The following is an 18121-nucleotide window of genomic DNA, read 5'->3' as shown; positions in this document are numbered from 1 at the left end:
CGCGGGGTAAAGTTCCCCAAAGCCTTCCGGGGAGGGCGGCCCCGAACCGGCCGAAGGAGCCGGCGAGGGGGCCCGACGCCGCCCCTGCTCGGGAGGGGGTGGCCCGCGGCCCCGCGGCGCGCCGGCAGCGCAGGGGTTAAGCGGGTTCCGCCGGGCCCGCCCCGGAGGCTGCGCCGCCCGCCTCGCCGCGGTTCCTCCCTCCGGCTGTGACGCGCCCCGTTTTGCCCAAATATGTCCCTTCCCCGCCCCCCCACCCCGCCCTCGCCCGGCGCCCGCAGGCGCCCCCGAGCCGCGGGGCTGGCACTCGGACGTCGCCCGGCCTCGGAGTCCCGGGACAGCCTCGCGGGGCGCCCCCCTCCGCGATGCCCTTCAGGAAAGGTAGGCGCCGTCCCCGCGAGCCCACCGGCCCGGCCCTGGCCGCCCCCCGCGCCCGCACTGCCCCCCACGCCCCCCGGGCCCCCCGCGCGCGCCGCCCCTGCCGCCGCCGCACGTGCCCTCGCCGGTGCGAGTGGCGCCACTTGGAACCAACCCCCAGGCGCGCTGCGTTCAAGTTCGCGGTTCTGCTGGAGCAGGCTCGCGCGCGCGGACCCGCGGCCTGGGGGCTCTCGGGGGTGGCAGCTTCGCCGCGTGGGCTCCCGGCCGCGCACTCCGGTTGCAGGCTGAGCCTGGGGGGGGGGGCGGCGGGGGGGCACGCCGGTGTGGAAGGCAGGTCTGTGTGCGAGTCCTGCCGCCGCGCTTCTCTGCCCCCGTCACTCTTGGGAAGTCATCTGACCACCCCGGAGCCTCAGGGTCTTCTTTGGCAAAATGGGCACGAATAGGGACGACTGCATGGGGACCGGTGGGACGGTGCACGGAAAAGCAAACAGACGTGAGGTGAGGTGGGCCTGGCCTAGGGAGGTGCCCTCCAGCAAGACCTTCCCTCACCGGGCCCCCTGCGTGGAGTGCCCCACCTGGCCCTCCTGAAGGAGCTGCATTCAGGCTCCTTCACTGGGGCCTTCCCCCCTGCAGGGGGTGGTGGGTCGCACACGGCCTGTCAGCAAGCCCAGATGCTCCTATGGCCCCCTGCCCCAAAAGGGGGCTCCCCCCCCCCCCCCGCCGTTGTATTGGGCCTCATTTTATGGGCAGGGTGATGGAGGCCCTGATGCTCCCAAGTCACTGCAGGGCTCGCTGGAATGCTAGCCCGGGACAGAGAGGAAGACTCAATTTCACTTTGCAATCAGAGCTATCTGACTCCTTCCCTGTTTGTTCAGCCTGGGAGGGGCTTGGGCTCCGGTGACCCACTGTCACTTAAAACCCAAGGCTTCTGCACCCCCACCTGGGTACGGTGGCCTGGTGAGAAGTAAGTGAGAGGAGGCCTCCACCCTTCCCGGGTGCCTGGGACTGAGCTGTGTGGCCCTCTCCCCGTTCCCTCCGTCCCTGTCCTCTTGCCCTCTCTTCCCTTCCCTCATAACTCAGATTAATAGGTTAATGCTGTGGTTGCCCGTGATGCCCTATTGGCCTTTGTCCCTTAAACAGAGGTTGCTAAGATGCCACTTAGAGCTCCTGGTTGTGAAGGTGGATGGTTGGCATTCCTTGTTCTTTGGGGGATGGTGAGAAGTGAGGTGACCGCTTCTAAGAGCCGTCCTCAGTCAGCTGATGACGTTTAGTCCCATGGTTGCTGTCCTCAGTGTCTCCATGATTCCCGATGTAACACTGTGCCCTCGTCTGGAGGTTCCCTCAGCTCTCCTCACCTGACCGCGTTTAGCTGCAGCGGGAATAGGGGTGTATGTGCTGAGTTCACCCCTTCTTCCCTCTTGTTTCCTTGTGGTCTCTGGTGGCAAACTCCGAGAAGGCAAGGATGCCTGTCAGCTTGTCTCAGCATTTGTTGCAGGGGGTGGGGGTGGGCGGTGGGGGGAGAGGAGCAGAGGGGCTTATGCATCAAGGATGAAATAAATACTGCGCTGCTAGATTTCACTTGATGATTGATAGATCAGGACAAAACATTTGCAAACTACTAAACGTTAAGCTTTTTTTCTTTTCCTTTCTTTTTTTTTTTTTAAATCTGAAGAGAACATTGTTGCACGAAGGGAAAATGCCACTCCTCCATTCTATGGATGCCAATTCCTGAAGGTCCCAGGATATGAGGAACAGACCTAGCTGGGTTTTCTGGAAGCTTTGGTGATAAACCAGGGCAGAGACTCTGGAGGGCTTCGAGTCCTGGGCAGGACTTCTCTACTTTATTGAGTTGTGATCTCCTATTTAGAAGGGAGCACGGGTGGGAATTGCAGGGAGACCCGGTTTGTTCAGTATGGTGATGGGACATCATCTGGAGCTGCCCCCGTGACGGGGGCTCAGCACTCTATCCCTGGAACTGTCCAGGTGGTGGGGACTTGAGTGCAGATACTCTTTTATGTCTTTTTGGACTTTGAGCCATCTGAATATATTTACTATACAAAAAAAGTAATTTCAAAAATAGGAAAAGACTTCCCTGCTCTTTGCCCCCCTCACCAAGATGAACAGAAACCAGATGGAGAAAGACTTCCTTTTAGCTAAACTCTAGAATGTTACCGCACCGCTCATTCCCTTCCCGCGCTGTTTCTGTGTCCTGACAGGTAAGACTTTGGGATCAGCTTGGTCAGAGGCCTGGCGAGAAACTTGGGGCATGCTCACGTGTATGGGGCAAGCTGAGAAAAGGTTAAGAAGGGGACTATTACAAAGGTTTGGGCAGGGTGTAGGAAAGGCACAGAAGAGAGTGTGGAACCCCAGGCATTACCACCCCAGGCCTAAAGGGCCGTGGAGCCTGTGGCCTGATCGGAGCTGACCCTCCCTTAAGGATTCAGGCAGCTCGTAGCCTTCCAGAGAACAAACTGGGAGAATCAGCACCCCTGGCCCTCCCTCCCTCTGACCTCAAGGCATTGGCCCATTGATGTCCTTGTAGGTCGGCGTGCTGGCAGGTGGATCTGGTGAGACAAACAACCAGCCTAGTATTTTAGGTATTGGTCCTGTGTCTTGAGTGTGGGAGGAACGCAGCTGATGTCTCCTGAATGCAGAGTTCGGAGATTGCATGCTGCATCATTCATTTAATCATTCATTCATTCGTTTGTTCATTCGTTCATTCATTCATTCTCTAGATTGAGTGCTTGCTAGGCACCAGGAACATGGACGCTGCTAGTTGAATAAGATCTGGCAGTTCCCTCCCTGTAGTTAGACCTCCATGGTCTGCCTCCCCAGCATGGTTCATGGTGCTACAGTAAGTCAGGCAGAAAGCCCCGAGCATGAATGGATGAACAGACGTGACTGAGACCGGCCCAGGCAGCAACTGACAGTGACCTTCTCCCCACTGGACAGGTGGGGATGAAACGCGAACTCTCACTTCTTTTCTTGGTCGGTTCCAGGGTGACGGTGGCCATGGTGGGGGAACAGGGTTGGGTCCTCTGCCACGTGGCTGGAAGAAGTAGGTCTGGAGAAGTCAGCCTTGAGGTTGGTTTGAGTCAGAGGAGGAAATGTGCTACCGTGAGAACAAGAGGGGTGCGGGCAGGAAGAGCTTCGGCCAGACACAGGGAGGAAGGCCAGGATGGCTGGTGAAAGCTGGGATGAGCTGCGGAGGAAGGCTGGGGGAGTTCTCCCTCTGGAGGCCTTCCCAGGTAGGAGGGGTCAGCCCTTCTCCTGGGATTTGCGTGTGGCTCTGCTCAGAGGCCAGGGTTTCAACGAAATTCTCAAGGGCCCTTTCTGGTCAACAAGTCTGTAACACTGTCTTCAGAGAGCAGGGTCCCAAGTATTCTAGCACACTCCCCCCCCTTCAGAGGGGACAGGTGGAGGTTCTGCCTGACAGAAACCAAACTAACGTGACCGAGCATCTCCCACACCCCAAGTGCCTTCCGTGTGTGCACTTACCTCCCAACTACCCTCTGATGCACGTGGCATCGTGTCCATTGTAAAGATGAAGGACCTGCGGCTCACGGGGATTATGCAGCTTGTCTAGGTTCCCTCATCAAGCTGTGCGCTCAACAGGGCTGGGACGCAGACCCCTGCCTCGTGCCTTTTCAGCACGGCCCATGATGGGACTGGAGAGAAGGGGACCCAGGATATGACTGGCATCAGGCAGGAATCACAGAGCATGACAAGTCAGCCGTTAGGAACCAGCTACTTCTTTCACGTTGGCAATGAGCAGAGAGACAGACGAAGGTGCCTGACTCATCTGGATCTTTGAGAGATGGATGGATGCAGGTGGGCCTGCCCAGGAAAACCCCCGCCTTCTGCCTCTCTTCAGGCGGCCCCAGGACACTGCTGTCATGGGTGCTGATCCCATAACCCCGGCTGGTGTCATGGAGCTGAGGGGTCAGCCAGATGACAGGCCACGGCTGCGTGCCGGGTACTGAGTTTCAGGGATGCTGAGGGAACAGAAGCCAAAGCCAAGTACCACCGTCGCAAGGGATGCAGGCCCTTCGGAACTCCTGCAATTCAGCCCCTGGGGTTGCGATTTGCTAACCGGGGTCAGCATTTTTGGACCTTAAACCCAGGACCTCTCCTTCTTTTCTCTTCACTTCCCCAGTGGCCGTGCAGAGAGCAGATCCTGAAAACACAGTCTCCAGGAGGGGCTGGGCACCCACCCTGCACTCTGGGTGTCTGCGTCCGCAGGCTGGATTCTGGGGCGCGTTCTCCTCTCCCGGGGCCCAGCGACTTACTGGACGAGATTAGGGCTCCCGGGCCATTTCAGAGTTCTGTCCCTGATGTGACTGCAGCATGCTTCCTGAGGAAGGAGACCCGGGGATGGTGTGTATGAAAATGCCATGGCCCGGGAGCTCGGGGACCAGATAGTGACAGGCCCACCTGTGTCAGGCGCTGGCTGGGTTATCTCAAGCCACTTAAGAGCATATGGCCTCAGTTTACCCATTTGGAAAAGAAGGTGTGAACTAAGATTCCCTCCAAATCTGACTCAATTTCGTCTAATCATTTGTCACATAGACACTGAGTGTCCCGAACTTCTTGGCCAAGCTGGCTGCAGGGGGCGGAAGAGATCCCCTCTATGCCTTTGTTCCCAAACACTGTGCTGGGCACCCTGGTCTGGTCTCCACCAGTGTCTCCAGGAGAGAGGCTATGTTTTAGGCAAGTGGCAAATGATGAGGTCATGGCCCTGTGTTCTCTGGGCTCGGTGTTCCTTCAGCTTTGACTTCGAGAATGAAATTTGTGCCAAAAGGAAGTTGGTGTCGGAGTCTAATTTCTTGAATGTGCATTAGACCCATCTGTCCTATGAAGTCAGTCTGGAAGTCCCTGTCCATCATAATCGTGGGTCTGCTGTTCCTTCAAGTAGCTCCAGGGCTAAGAACTTCTTGCTGATCTAGAGTGAGCATCAGTAACAGGCCCTCCAGTGTGGAAGTTTAGGTGCGGTGTCCGTGCCCTACACTGTGTTGACAATCAGTTTGTCAGAAGGAGAGCTTCCCTCATCCCCCGGTGTCCTTGGCCAGATGGAACAAGCAGGCATTCCAGAAGTGTGGTCCCCTGACTTGGCTTTTCTCCCTTGACGTGCAGGGTGCTGAGCTGTGCTGATGCTTTTTGAGGAAACAACTGTGTTCTTCCTTAGGGCCGAACTGCTGTGGTATTTTTACCATCTGCTTGACATACTGAATCCCGGCAACAGGTTGGATTCAGGAAGCCTCCCCCTGAGGCTGCGGAAGTCACTCTCGAGGCTTGGGGACCTGGCTCAGCCCTGCCACAGGAAGACAAAGTTTCATCAGTCAGTGGGGGCAAATGGGAGCTCAGGGAGGTACCCCAAGGAAGTGTGGGCTTCGAAGCAGGAAGAGAGAAAGAGAAAGATCTTGGCCAGAAGAAAGATGCATTTTGATGCCGACAGACTCTATGGACAGCCTGGGGCCTCGGCACAATGCCCACATGACTGTTCGGGTGACCAGAGGCCGGCTGGGAGTTATGGGTACAGAAGCATTGTTTCCCTGTGGAAAAGACCAGACCCCATGGCTCTTCTTCTTGGCCACACATTTGGATTAACCAGGGAACTTTTAAAAAAGTCTGATGCACCAGAAATTCTGATGTCATAGTTTGGGTTGATGCTTGGGCAGACGTTTTCCTAAAACAGGACTTCTCCCAGAATATATAGCACGCTGTGATATTTTGTCGTCTGTTCCATTTCATTAAAAAGGACTCTGGTCTGCTTTCAGGAAATTGATTTCAAGGCCACTAATGGGGAGTAACCCATAGTCTTGAAAGTACCGTTCTCGCGTGACTGACAGCTCAAACTGCGGAGGCTGGGAAGCTGTAAGCCGCATTTCCCAGACTCCCTTGCAGCTAGGGCTCTGAGCGTGATTTAGGGTCTTCCGCAAGATCTGAGTGGTCACGCTCCAAGCTTCTGGCAGGTACTGCTGTGGAGGCGTCCGGCCTCTCATGGGGGCTTTCGGAACCAGGCAGCTTCAGGAGGAAGCAGTGAATCTGGATGAAGGGATGGAGGCCCCATGCACAATCAGTCATCTGCAAGGGCCACATTTCCCTGGGGACATTCACAAAATAACCATTTGGGGGAAACACTAAGAAAGGGAGGGTTATAGGCTCAGTAGCTGAGGACGTTTAGTAGAAAAGGCAAGAAACACAGCTGGATGCCAGCCGGCTGCCCCTGCCTGCTGGTACCTCTCCTAGCCGGTAGTGTTACTTCAGTCGCTTCCGTACGCCCTTCAGTCATTTGGCAAACGTCTGTTCAGCACCTAGTGGACCAGGTGTAGGTGAAGAACTGAGGGTACAGCAGTGACCACCATAGGCAAAACTGCCTGCCTCCGTGGGACTTGCATTCCAATGGGGGTAGACAGACAGTAAACAGATAAGTGAGTAAATACAGAGTGTGCCCAGTGGGCTGAGTGCTCTGGAGAAAAATGAAGCAGGAAAGAGGAGGAGGAGGGGGATGGGGGCAAGCGGCTGTTAACTAGGATGGTCACCACAGGGTGACATTTGGGTAGAGACTGAAGGGAGTGAGGAGTGGACCGTGCACTATGTTAGGAGAGTGTTCTAGCAGGGGGAAGTGTAGGTGCAAAGGTCCTGTGGCCACAGTGGGCTGAGTGTTGGAGAAACATATGGAAGCCAGTGAGGCTGGAGCCGAGTGAGTGTAGGACACCATTCAGAAGGGTAGCAGGGCAGATCCTGTAAATCAAGGCTACTCTGAGGTCTTGGCCTCTTCCTTGGGGTGGGATAGGAAGCCCTTGGAGGGTTTAAGGAGAGGCGTGGCATGAATTAACTTTGTATGATGAGCCGTACATGCAGCACATGGCTGCCTTCCTGAGACTGGACTGTGGGGTCACAAGGGTGAATCAGGGAGACCAGGTGGGAGTCTGTTGGGTGAGTGGTGATGTTGGGTGAGGTCAGGGTGGGGAGGGGCAGGCGGGTGTAAGTGGTTGGATCCTGAATATATTTAGGAGACACAGACCGCAGGTTTGTGGGGGATTGGGTGGAGGAGAGGAGAAAGAGTGAGTCACAGAGGACTCCTACGCCCGCTCTAGGTGACCGGGAGAGGTGCCGAGAACACTGGTTGTTTTCCTAAGGGCTGTGTGGCCAGCAGGGGTGGGGGCTCGGCTGGGCTCCGTGGAGTAACTGTGTTGAGTAGCGGATCTCCCCAGGCAGTGGTTCAGTTTGTATCCATGGTGCTAGAGGCTGGGGACTCAGCAAGGAACCTTCTAGAAAGATCTATTATGCTCTGGGCCGACTGCAGGACAGATACTTTAAGAACAAACTGGCTTTCAGAGTCAGGGTTGATTATTATTGCCACACATAAGGGATCCCTCACGTTTTGATGTGTTTTACCTGTGGACGCTGAGCATGGATATGGTCCAAGCTGGTAGAAAGGCATGTGGTGGGTTTTTCTTGTTGCTAGGGTTTCTGTGTCAGGGGTACCCAATTGCTGGTTAATTTCTGTCCCTTCTTCGGTTTCCTTAGCCTGTGAAGGGCTCCATTGTAGGACAGGGGAAAACTCCACTCCAGAAAGGCTTCCTGCACAAACTCAGCCCAGCCACCAGCTGGCTAACTTAGCTTCTGGGCCGGGCGACCAACTCGACCTGGTTTGCCCCAGATTTCCCCTGTTCAGCATGGAAAATCGTGAGAACCAGCAACCCCCTCAGTCCCAGGACAGTTGATCACCCCACCTACCTCCAGCCAACCCTGTGCCACAGGCTCGCTGGCCTCATTCAGAGAAATAGGTTTTAAAACCTCATTAATGTTTGAATAACAAAAGGGAAGAATCCAAGCAGATGTTATGGTCCTGGGCCATAGACTTGAAACTACGGGAGATCCGTTTCAAAGCAGTTCTGCCAACAGACGTATAAGAAAATCAAAACAAGAATTTTGTCATCGACTTGCCGCCTCATAATAGCGGGAAAGCAATCTGAGTCTGCAGATTGGCTGGTTTCTGTGTGAAAAACCTAAAACCTGAATGTCACACTTTTATAATAAAAAAGCGAGTCAGTCAGCATCCACTTGACCATGAATCATGTTTGCTGAACATGAATGGAGAACAGCAACATGGAACCTACTTCAAGCCGAAACCATGTTTTGTGCAGATCCTGGATTGTATCAGAGCTTTTCACTTGAAGTCATTTGAATGAAGCAAAAGGTCATGTTGTCATTGCAGCTTTATAGGACATTTAACCTTATAAAACTTCAAAGAAATTCATTTTGGAGTGCCTCCCAATAGGTAATAAGCGGCATGACAATAAAATCATAATCCATGCGACAGAAGAACCAACTGTCCCGGGAGGTGAGACAGTCCTTTTTTCTCTGTGGCTATGTTCCTTTCTCTGCCTTCTGTTAGAAGAACCAGGGTTGGTGTTTTTGTTTTTCTCATATTTTTAAAAAATTTAAATGCAATTAATTAACATATATTATTAGTTTCAGAGGTGGAGGTCTGTGATTCATCAGTCTTATATAATACCCAGTGCTCATTACAACACATACCCTCCCCAGTGTCTGTCATCTAGTTACCCCATCCCCCAACCCCCCTTCCTCTCCAGCAACCCTCAGTTTGTTTCCTATGATTAAGAGTCCCTTATGGCTTATCTCCCTCTCTGGTTTTGTCTTGTTTTATTTTTTCTTCTTTTCCCCTATGACCCTCTGCCTTGTTTCTTAAATCCCACATATCAGTGAGGTCATATAATAGTCTTTCTCTGATTGACTTATTTTCCTTAGCATAATACCTTCTAGTTCCATCCACGTCATTGCAAGTGGCAAGATTTCATTTTTTTGATGGCTGCGTAATATTCCATTGTATATATATATATACCACATCTTCTCTATCCATTCATCTGTCGATGGACATCTTGGCTCTTTCCACAGTTTGGCTATTGTGGACATTGCTGCCATAAACATCAGGGTCCACGTACCCCTTCGGATCCCTACATTTGTATCTTTGGGGTAAATACCCAGTAGTGAAATTGCTGGGTCATAGGGTAGCTCTATTTTCAACTTTTTGAGGAACCTCCATACGGTTCTCCAGAGTGGCTGCACCAGCTTGCATTCCCACCAACAGTGTAGCAGGGTTCCCCTTTCTCCGCATCCCCGCCAACATCTGTCGTTTCCTGACTTGTTAATTTTAGCCATTCTGACTAGTGTGAGGTGGTATCTCATTGAGGTTTTGATTTGGATTTCCCTGATGCCGAGCGATGTGGAACACTTTTTCATGTGTCTGTTGGCCATTTGGATGTTTTCTTTGCAGAAAATTGTCTGTTCATGTCTTATGCCCATTTGTTAGGAAGAACCAAATGACTGGCAACACCTTTTTAAAAAATCAGGTAGTGTGGAACGTAAGATAAGGAAATAAAGACATGAATCTCTTCAGGGACCAGCGAAGTGCAGATGGAGACCGCAGTGGGAGACACAATTTTACCCCTACTTGGTTGGCAGGAGGGAAGAAGTCGGCCGGTGTAAGGTGTTAGAGAGAGTGGGGGTCAGAAGCGTTTCTGATACATCGTGAGGGGTGTGTAAATTTTGCAAGTGTCCAGGAAACAGTTTGGCATTATCTTGGGAAGGTGGGATTCACATCCCCCGTAACCAGGTGTGTCCTTCCTGGGCATGTCCCCGACAGGAACTTACGCACAAGCGACGTTCGCTCCCAGAGGAATGGCTCTCAACAGCCGACTGCGCACGCGCGGGAGGGGAGGGCGCGCGGTCTTGCGCAGTGGTGCCGCGCGGTGTTTGCCGGGCGGCGGTCTCCACGCGCCCGTCTCCACGCGCCCGTCTCCACGCGCCCGTCTCCACGCGCCCCGCGTGAGAGACAGCGGAATTCCATGTTGTCACGGCCGTTTAAAAAGATGGCAAGACATGAGATGCAGCACAGTACTTTTTAAATAAAGTTAAAACGCCTAAAACGAAACAGTATGCTTTTAAGCACTATGTACATAACAAACCAGTATTTCTTCTATGAAGTTCAGGGTGATGGTTACTTCTGTCTGGAGGGAGGCAGGAGCAGGGACGGGGAGCATATATATAGATGTAACATAGCGTACGAAGCTCCGATGTCAATGGGCTGATGGATTTCTGCTTGTCTGTTACATCGCTTCAACCGATGGTGTAAAACGGGACCACATTCAGGGATCAATGATGGGTGTAAGAGATGGACCGGGGATTATGATGAACCCAAATCTCTGTGCCTGGGGCCCAGAGAGCAAGGAAGAATGAGGAGGAACTGCTCCTCCTACTTGTTAAGGAGATCAGCAGTTCCCAAAGCTGTGTTTTCACCGTTCGTAAAATCGTTGTAAGGCAATTCGAGTGCCCTTGCCCACGGTAGGGAGCGGCTTCTGAATGAAATGCCGTGAGAAGAGTATGGGAAATCTCCCTCGTCAAAGTAGAACATAAAATTGTATTTTTAAATTTTAATTGCTCGTTTCTGTCATTACCAATGACATTTTAGTTTTAACAGAGAAATGAAATTATTTAGAGTCCATGTCAAGTAGTAGGTACTTTTAAATATGAGGTCCTTAAAGGTAGGGACCCAGATTGGGTAGGTAGAGACAGACAGACGGACACTGACTGTAAATGCTGGAGTGGAGCCTGGGCATTAGCGTGGCGATTGGCCAAATGCATTTGGTGTCTGTATTGTATTCAAGTTCATTTCCTGCTTTTGATGGTTGTATTGCAGTTGCACGGTAGGAAAGCATCTTTGCTTTTAGGTAATACACATCGAAGTGTTAAGAAATGGGGCAAATTTTATCTTCATGGTTCAGAAAAAAAATAATACGAATTTTTAAAAAACTTAATTTATGTACTATCTCGTATATGTAAAATATATATTTAAAAAACGTAATAACATACCGAGAGAATGATAAAGCAGATGTGGCAAACTGTTAGTGTGAATTGGTGAGTCTGGGTGAGGGGTACACAGGAAATGCCTTGTGCCACTTGAAGTTTTTCTGCAAGGTTGAAATTATGTCAAAAGGAGAAGTTAAAACAGAATGAGAGATGCTTGGTCACCTCTCCAGCCTCATTGCCTAATCCCGTCCCCTGGTTCCTTTTGCCCCATCCTTCCGTCCTTCAAGGTGCCAGGTCATGAACATGGGGCCATGTTCACTCTGCCTGGAATATTCCTCCCTCAGAGCTTTGCACGGCTGCTTCCTGCAAAGCATTAGCTGATTCTCACCTCCTCACAGAAGCCTTCCCTGACCACCCAGCTAAGAGCCCTCACCCTGTCCCATCCCTCTCTCCTCAGCTTTCCTCACCCCACAGCTTCTGAGGGTACAGGCAAGAGCACTTTTTATAGATTCATAGACTTATGACCCAGCACTTCTGCTCCTAGGTGTCTACCCAAGAGAAACGAAAATATGTCCACACAAAAAGATACACGTGGATTTTCAGAGCAGCGTTACTCATAATACCCCTAAAGTAGAAACCACCCAATGGCCATCAACTGATCGATAAATAAAATATGGTATATCCATACAATGAAATATTGTTCAGTAAATAAAAAGGAATCCTGTATCTACAAAGCAGACGAGTCTTGAAAAACATGCTCAGTGAAAAAGCTATTCACAGAAGATGGTATGATTTCGTTTATATTTAATGTCCAAAAAAAGCAAATCTGTAGAAATAAGAAAGTAAATTCGTGGTTGCCTACAGGTTGAGGAGGAGGGATGTGGAGGTGTGACAGCTAAAGAGTTCTTTTGGGGTAATAGGTTCTAAAATTGGGATGTTTACACGAGTCTGTGAATATATAAAAAACGTTAGATTGCCCAGTTTTAAATGGGTTGACTTATATCTCAATAAAGCGGTTCCAGAAAACAAACAAAAGGAATTCATCATCCTCCACGGCAGCTGGTTTCTCAGCCTTCAAGAAGCAAGGCTTTTGTCCCCATTTTCTGGAGAAGCAGAAAGATAGAAAGATTTTACAGACTTTATCAAGGTGGATGGATGACCAGGAGGAAGGGCTGAGGCTGGGACCTAGGTTGCAGGCTCCCTCAACTTCTGCCTGGTGCATTGGGGTCCTTGTCCTTCTTCCGGGGGGGGGCAACTTTGGGGGCAGTGGTGACCATGGTTCCCTACCTGAGAGCTGCCCCGAAGCATCACAGAGACCTTAGACAATATTAGAGATGTGCTGGGCAGAGACCCGTTTTCTGGTCCCGTGACTCCTCTCCTTGTCATGTGGCTGTGAACTGGTCACCTCACCTCTCTGGACCTTCATTCTCCCATCTATAAAGTCAAAGAATTAACTGGAGTCTCTCTTCCAGCTCTTGCATTCTATGATTCTAGAGAGTCTCTTTCATCTGTTGTACCATAATTATTGTTTTTAAAAATATACATTTGATTTTTAGCCCCCAAGTGGGTGTAGTCATGATTCTTAATTTGTGATACATCTAAGTGTTTTTAGTTATCTCAATGGGTCTTAAAAAGCCAAGTTGAATTAATAGCCCTTCTTCATCCCCTCCACAAAACGTGGGTCAGCCTGAGCTCTGGACGAGCCTATGTTGCCAACTTGGGCAAATCATGGCAAGCCAATCTCCTACCATAACATGGCATATCTCTGCCATGCTCTGGGGTCACTAAATCTTTTGTCCTTAGTGAGTCCAGAAAAGTGGTTCACAGCAAGACCTATGTCACTCTTCTTTTTGTTACTGGCTTACGTTTTACATCTCTTTAAAGCTGGGGCATAGCATATATATAGTAAGTGTACAAATCCCAGGTGGTTTTTATACATATGTGTACATCCATGTAACTCAATGCCTGACCAAGCTATAGAACATTTCCAGTACCCCCAGAAGGGCTTCTCAGCAGAAACCACTATGCAGACTTCTCTCATTATGAATAAATTCTGCTCATTCTTGGAATTCATATAGATGGATTGTACATTATGTTTTTTGTTTTTTGTTTTTTTACGTTATGTATCTTTTGAATGTGGCTTCTTTCCCTCAACATCCCAACTGGATTTTTTCCATGTTGTTATGCATAGAAATCCTTAGTTCATCCTCATTGCTATGTAGTATTCTATTGTGAGAATAGTTGACGTCTTGTCCCTTTGTTTCCTTTTTTTAATTTTTAAATTTTTTTATTTAAAAAATTTTAATCCCAGTATAAGTAACACAGTGTTATATTATTTTCAGATGTACAATTAGTGATTCAACACATCATGTCCCTTCTATTGTTGATGGGCCTTTGGGTCATTTCTGGTTTGGGTTATAATGTTAAGAACCACCATGAACATTCTATTTGTACCTGTCTTTTGGTTGGTAAAAGCACCCATTTTGGAATTGCGGGGTTGAAGTGGAATGGTAGCTTTAGCTCCTAAATCAGCCTTGCTCTGGATGATTTTCTGCTCTGTAAACTAGAGACTGTATTATCTATGTCTTCCTCAGGAAAAGTTTACCTTCTCAAGATTTTTTTCCCCTTCACACCTTCCTGACCATGTCTTCGCCTCTGAAAACACTGTTTCCCAATTCTTTCCATTAACTGTCTCATTGCACACTTTTCCCTGTGCACACCTCTCGCCCCCCCAGCTGTGCTCTTTTCATCAGCTCCCTCCTTGGTATGTTTGTGCCGTTATCTTCAAGGCCCCCCCTCAAACCACAGTCTGCCTTGAAGTCTTCAAGCTGGAGGGAATCATGATTCTTGTGCTATAATTTGTGTTCATTCTGTCTCCCCAACTTGACCGTAAACTCCCTGGGCCAGCCTCGTGCCTGGTAGATGATTGAAGACTGTATGTTCGGGTGATTCATTTATGGGAACATTAATACTTCCGTGCACATAAGATTCCTCAAAGAATATCATTCTCTGACTTGAGGTTGCTTAATTCTCCATTCTTGATGAAAATTTCAAAGTGCATTAGAATCTTATACTATTTCCTTACAACGGTCATATCAAAGGTGATCCTTTGATCAGGGGAGCCTGGTCTGCTGAGGAAGGAATAGAAGGTGCAGGGCACCTGGGTGGCTCAGTCGGTTGAGCGTCTGCCTTCGGCTCAGGTCATGATCTTGGGGTCCTGGGATTGAGCCCTACATCGGGCTCCTTGCTCAGTGGGGAGCCTGCTTCTCCCTCTGCCTGCTGCTCGCCCTGCTTGTGCTCTCTCTCTCTGTCAAATAAGTAAATTAAATCTTTTTTTTTTTTTAAAAAAAGAGGAATAGAAGATGTGCAGCTTTTCCATACTGGCTCATGGAACTTTTGGCCTTTAGGTCTCTAGGTGTAGTTGAACGTGTAAAATCGTTCAGGTGACTTATTTTGGGGTGCTTCATTTAATTTCATTCTCCAGTGCCCCCTTCCTTCATCCCTCCCCCTTCTAACAAGGCACACACTTATTTTTCCAAAGGAGACTACTTTTGGTTCCATGCTGCTTTCTCCACCTTGCTTCGATTGTGTCCTGAGTTATTCTAGTTGGGAATATCCTCCCTCACGATCCCCTAGGGTGTCGGGTGGACATTAAAAATGAAACAGAACCTCTGAGAGGGTGGCCCTGGACTATGCAAGGTACCAGCATTCAGCGGTGGCGGGTCTCCCCTAGAAGGTGTGAGAACCACTGCTGACGCTTTGCCCACCTCCTGTAACAGAAGGAGACACCAAATGCTTAACTTACAGCCAGAAACGCATCGTAGCCGAACTGGCCAAAGGGAGGCCTCGATTTCAGGAGACCTCTCTGACCCACTGAGCCTCCCAATAACCAATGCCCATCATGTTCTTTGATTTGAAACAGAAGTTGCAGAATCTGCCCTCCTTCTCGAAGTCGGTCACTAAAGTGCCCCCTTGCTGAGTCATGTGGCGGTCTCATGCACTTGCTGTGTGTGTCCACCAGCCTCTGAGCTGCCCTGCTCCGGAGACATGCCTTGTAAGCAGATGGGAAATATTTGTCGGCACCAAACATTGGATAAAATACCTGGGACGTAGGGACTCACTTGCCACAAACTTGTCCCTTTAATTTCGTATGTATTTTCTTTGTGTATCTACACGAACATACCAACCTTGACTTGTGTTTGCCTGATGATACAGAAATGCAGTTTCTTGGTCCACCGAGCACTGATTGTGTGTTAGGAAGGTAAACGTGTGCAAGGATAGCGAGAGACTCTTGCCTGGGGGAAGTTTTCATTTCTGTCTCTTTCTACTTTAAAGAATGTCAAGCCTTCAGAAAAGTTGGCATAGTGAACAACCTCCATCCCCTAGATTCACCAACTGTTGCATTTCACCATCTTAGTTTCTCAGTTGATTTTGTTGATGTCGAACCATCTGGGAAGGAGCTGCAGACATCATGACATTTCATCCCTAAATGCTTCAGCATGTTCTTCCCAAGAACAAGAGCATTCTCTTAAATTATCACCATATAGTTATCATCCTCGTTGGAAACTTAGCAGGGACACAAGACCATTACCTAGTTGCCAGTCCATATTTGAATGGTCTCAGTAGTATCTTTTATAGATTTTTTTTTTCTTTTTGCATCTAGGATCCAGTCAAGTGTCACACATTTATCTAGAAGTCTCTTTTGATCTTGAAGAGTTCTGTAGCCTTAGTTAGTGTTATTTTAATGATACTGATATTTGTGAAGACCCTGGCCACTTCTTTTGCAGGAAGCCCCTTAACTTGCAATTGCCTGATTGTTTTCTTATTCAACCTGTTTGGCAGGAAAACTGCGTAGATGCTGTGTGTCCTTCTTACTGACATTACATCAACAGACTAGGGGGTCAGCTTGTCCCTTTAATAGTGACGTTAAATGACTCTGGTCATTTGTTTGGGCTACTCATAAAGATTACTTTTCCCCTTCCAATTACAGATGTACCTGTGGAGTATCCTTTGGGATCACTCACAAATCTGTTCCCAATCATCTTTTATACAGTGGTTTCAGCATGTATTGGTGATTCTTGACTGAAACACTGATTATGGTGGCTAAAAATGGCAAATTTACATTTCTGTTGTCCTCCTGACATTTATTAGTTGGCCTTCTTTTGTAAAGAGGAGCCTTCCTGCCCACCCTCCCCTTTGAAATAGATTTCATTTCATTATTATTATTATTTATTTATTTATTTTTAAAGATTTTATTTATTTATTTGAGAGAGAGAATGAGAGAGAGAGCATGAGAGGGGTGAGGGTCAGAGGGAGAAGCAGACTCCCCGCTGAGCAGGGAGCCCGATGCGGGACTCGATCCTGGGACTCCAGGATCATGACCTGAGCCGAAGGCAGTCGCTTAACCAACTGAGCCACCCAGGTGCCCCATTTCATTATTATTAATAGTAGGAATAGTATCAATATAGATTCAGGGATTTTAAAAATTATTATTGCATGCATTATAATCTATTCCTGACATTATTCATTTTGATGCTCAGATTGTCCCAATTTTGGATAAGAGCCCTTTCAAGCTGGTTGCCATGTCCTTTTGGCACATCCTCCTTGGTTTGTGAGCTCTACCTTATATTTTGGGACAACCAGATGTTCCAGGCTCGGGCACTTCCCCAAGGAGCCCTGGTGAGGTTTAGTGGAGAGTGATAGTTGGAAACCAAGGTCTGGGCTCTGGTGTGCTCGTTGTTCCTGGGGTAGCATCGTTTCTAGGGCCTTTCCAATTGACAGAGCTAGGAAACAGAAGTTTTTTAAGATCCTAAGTTCACATTGCTCTTATTCCAGTCCAGTTCCAGAAAATTCTCCCTCTCCTTTCCCAATTCCATAGGTGGTTTTTTTTCATTTGTTTTTTATATTTTCCCCAGGAATTAAAAAAAAATCTTGAATCTTCTTTACTCCTGGCCTTATTATGAAAATAATTGTCATTATTGATGTCTATTTTCCTTGTAAGTGATGACATTGAGTAGATCATAAATTCAGTGCAGAGGTGAAGGCTAATGCCAAATCTCCTGAGGCTCTAAAAATAGCCTGCTCAGATAGGAGAACCTGGAAGGAAACACAGCCGGGAATATGTTATGTTTTTTTCCATATTTTGCAGTCATTTCACAATGAATGTATATTACTTTTAAAGTAACAAATAGGAATATTTTAAGGGAAAAGAAAGCTACATAGGTTGGATGTCAACATCTTGGTCCTACGTGTTGTAAGGAAGGAAAAATAATTTTCCCTTTCCCCTTTTAGATTCTTGGCTGAGACTCTCCCTGCCCCTATAAACAATAAACAGGAAGGAAAAAGCCAATTTTTAAATTATGTATGTGATGTGCATACATTCAGGAGCCCCACAAAGATACTATACTCAAATTGCCAGGCAGTTGAGCCTCCTGGACCGGTCCGGGGCCTCAAAGGCAAGGAAGAATATTCACAGGAGGGTCAGAAGACAAAATGTATGGTAAACAAAGTTTGCCCAGCCAGGCATGTAAGTAAGGTGATGTGTGGGCATAGCTGTCTTCCTGGCATGGCCCCCTTTCCATGTCAATCCCCCCTTTCCATGTCAATCCCCCCTACAAAAGGATATCTTATACTCTGTTTGCAGAGCTCCTGTGTGTCTGCAGTTTCTCCAAAACACTCCCTATGCCAAAGAGGCATATTTTGGGGTGGCATATTCTGGGGCCCTTCCATATACCTCCTAGGAGCCAGGCACTGTGGGGACCGAGCGATGAGGAGGATGGCAGGTGGAGGGCAGGGCTGGGGGGGCCTCTTCCCCAGCAGGAAGGTCAAGGAGGGGCCCCCCACCCTGCACGCCCCTGCCCCTGGAACCCAGGCTTCCTGGACGGTGCCCCCGCCCGCGCCAATTTTCGGG

At 49.1% G+C, this 18121-nt stretch overlaps 1 protein-coding gene across 1 annotated transcript in view; it reads left to right on the top strand.

Annotated features, from left to right (window-relative positions):
- Positions 1-260: 260 nt before the first annotated feature.
- PFKFB3 (6-phosphofructo-2-kinase/fructose-2,6-biphosphatase 3) overlaps positions 261-18121 on the top strand; it is a 77096-nt gene continuing 59235 nt past the window's right edge. Inside the window, exon 1 of the mRNA XM_045874464.3 lies at positions 261-378. Within this exon, the coding sequence (XP_045730420.1) occupies positions 363-378 (16 nt within the window). The 5' untranslated portion in view covers positions 261-362. The remainder of the gene's footprint in view (positions 379-18121) is intronic.

This window comes from Mirounga angustirostris, unplaced genomic scaffold, assembly GCF_029215605.1.
Source record: "Mirounga angustirostris isolate CCGP_5_RB_7025 unplaced genomic scaffold, mMirAng1.0.hap1 SCAF_5, whole genome shotgun sequence".
NCBI classification, from domain to species: domain Eukaryota; kingdom Metazoa; phylum Chordata; class Mammalia; order Carnivora; family Phocidae; genus Mirounga; species Mirounga angustirostris.
Note: the sequence above shows the minus strand (reverse complement) of the source record. Positions and strands in the feature narration are given on the sequence as shown.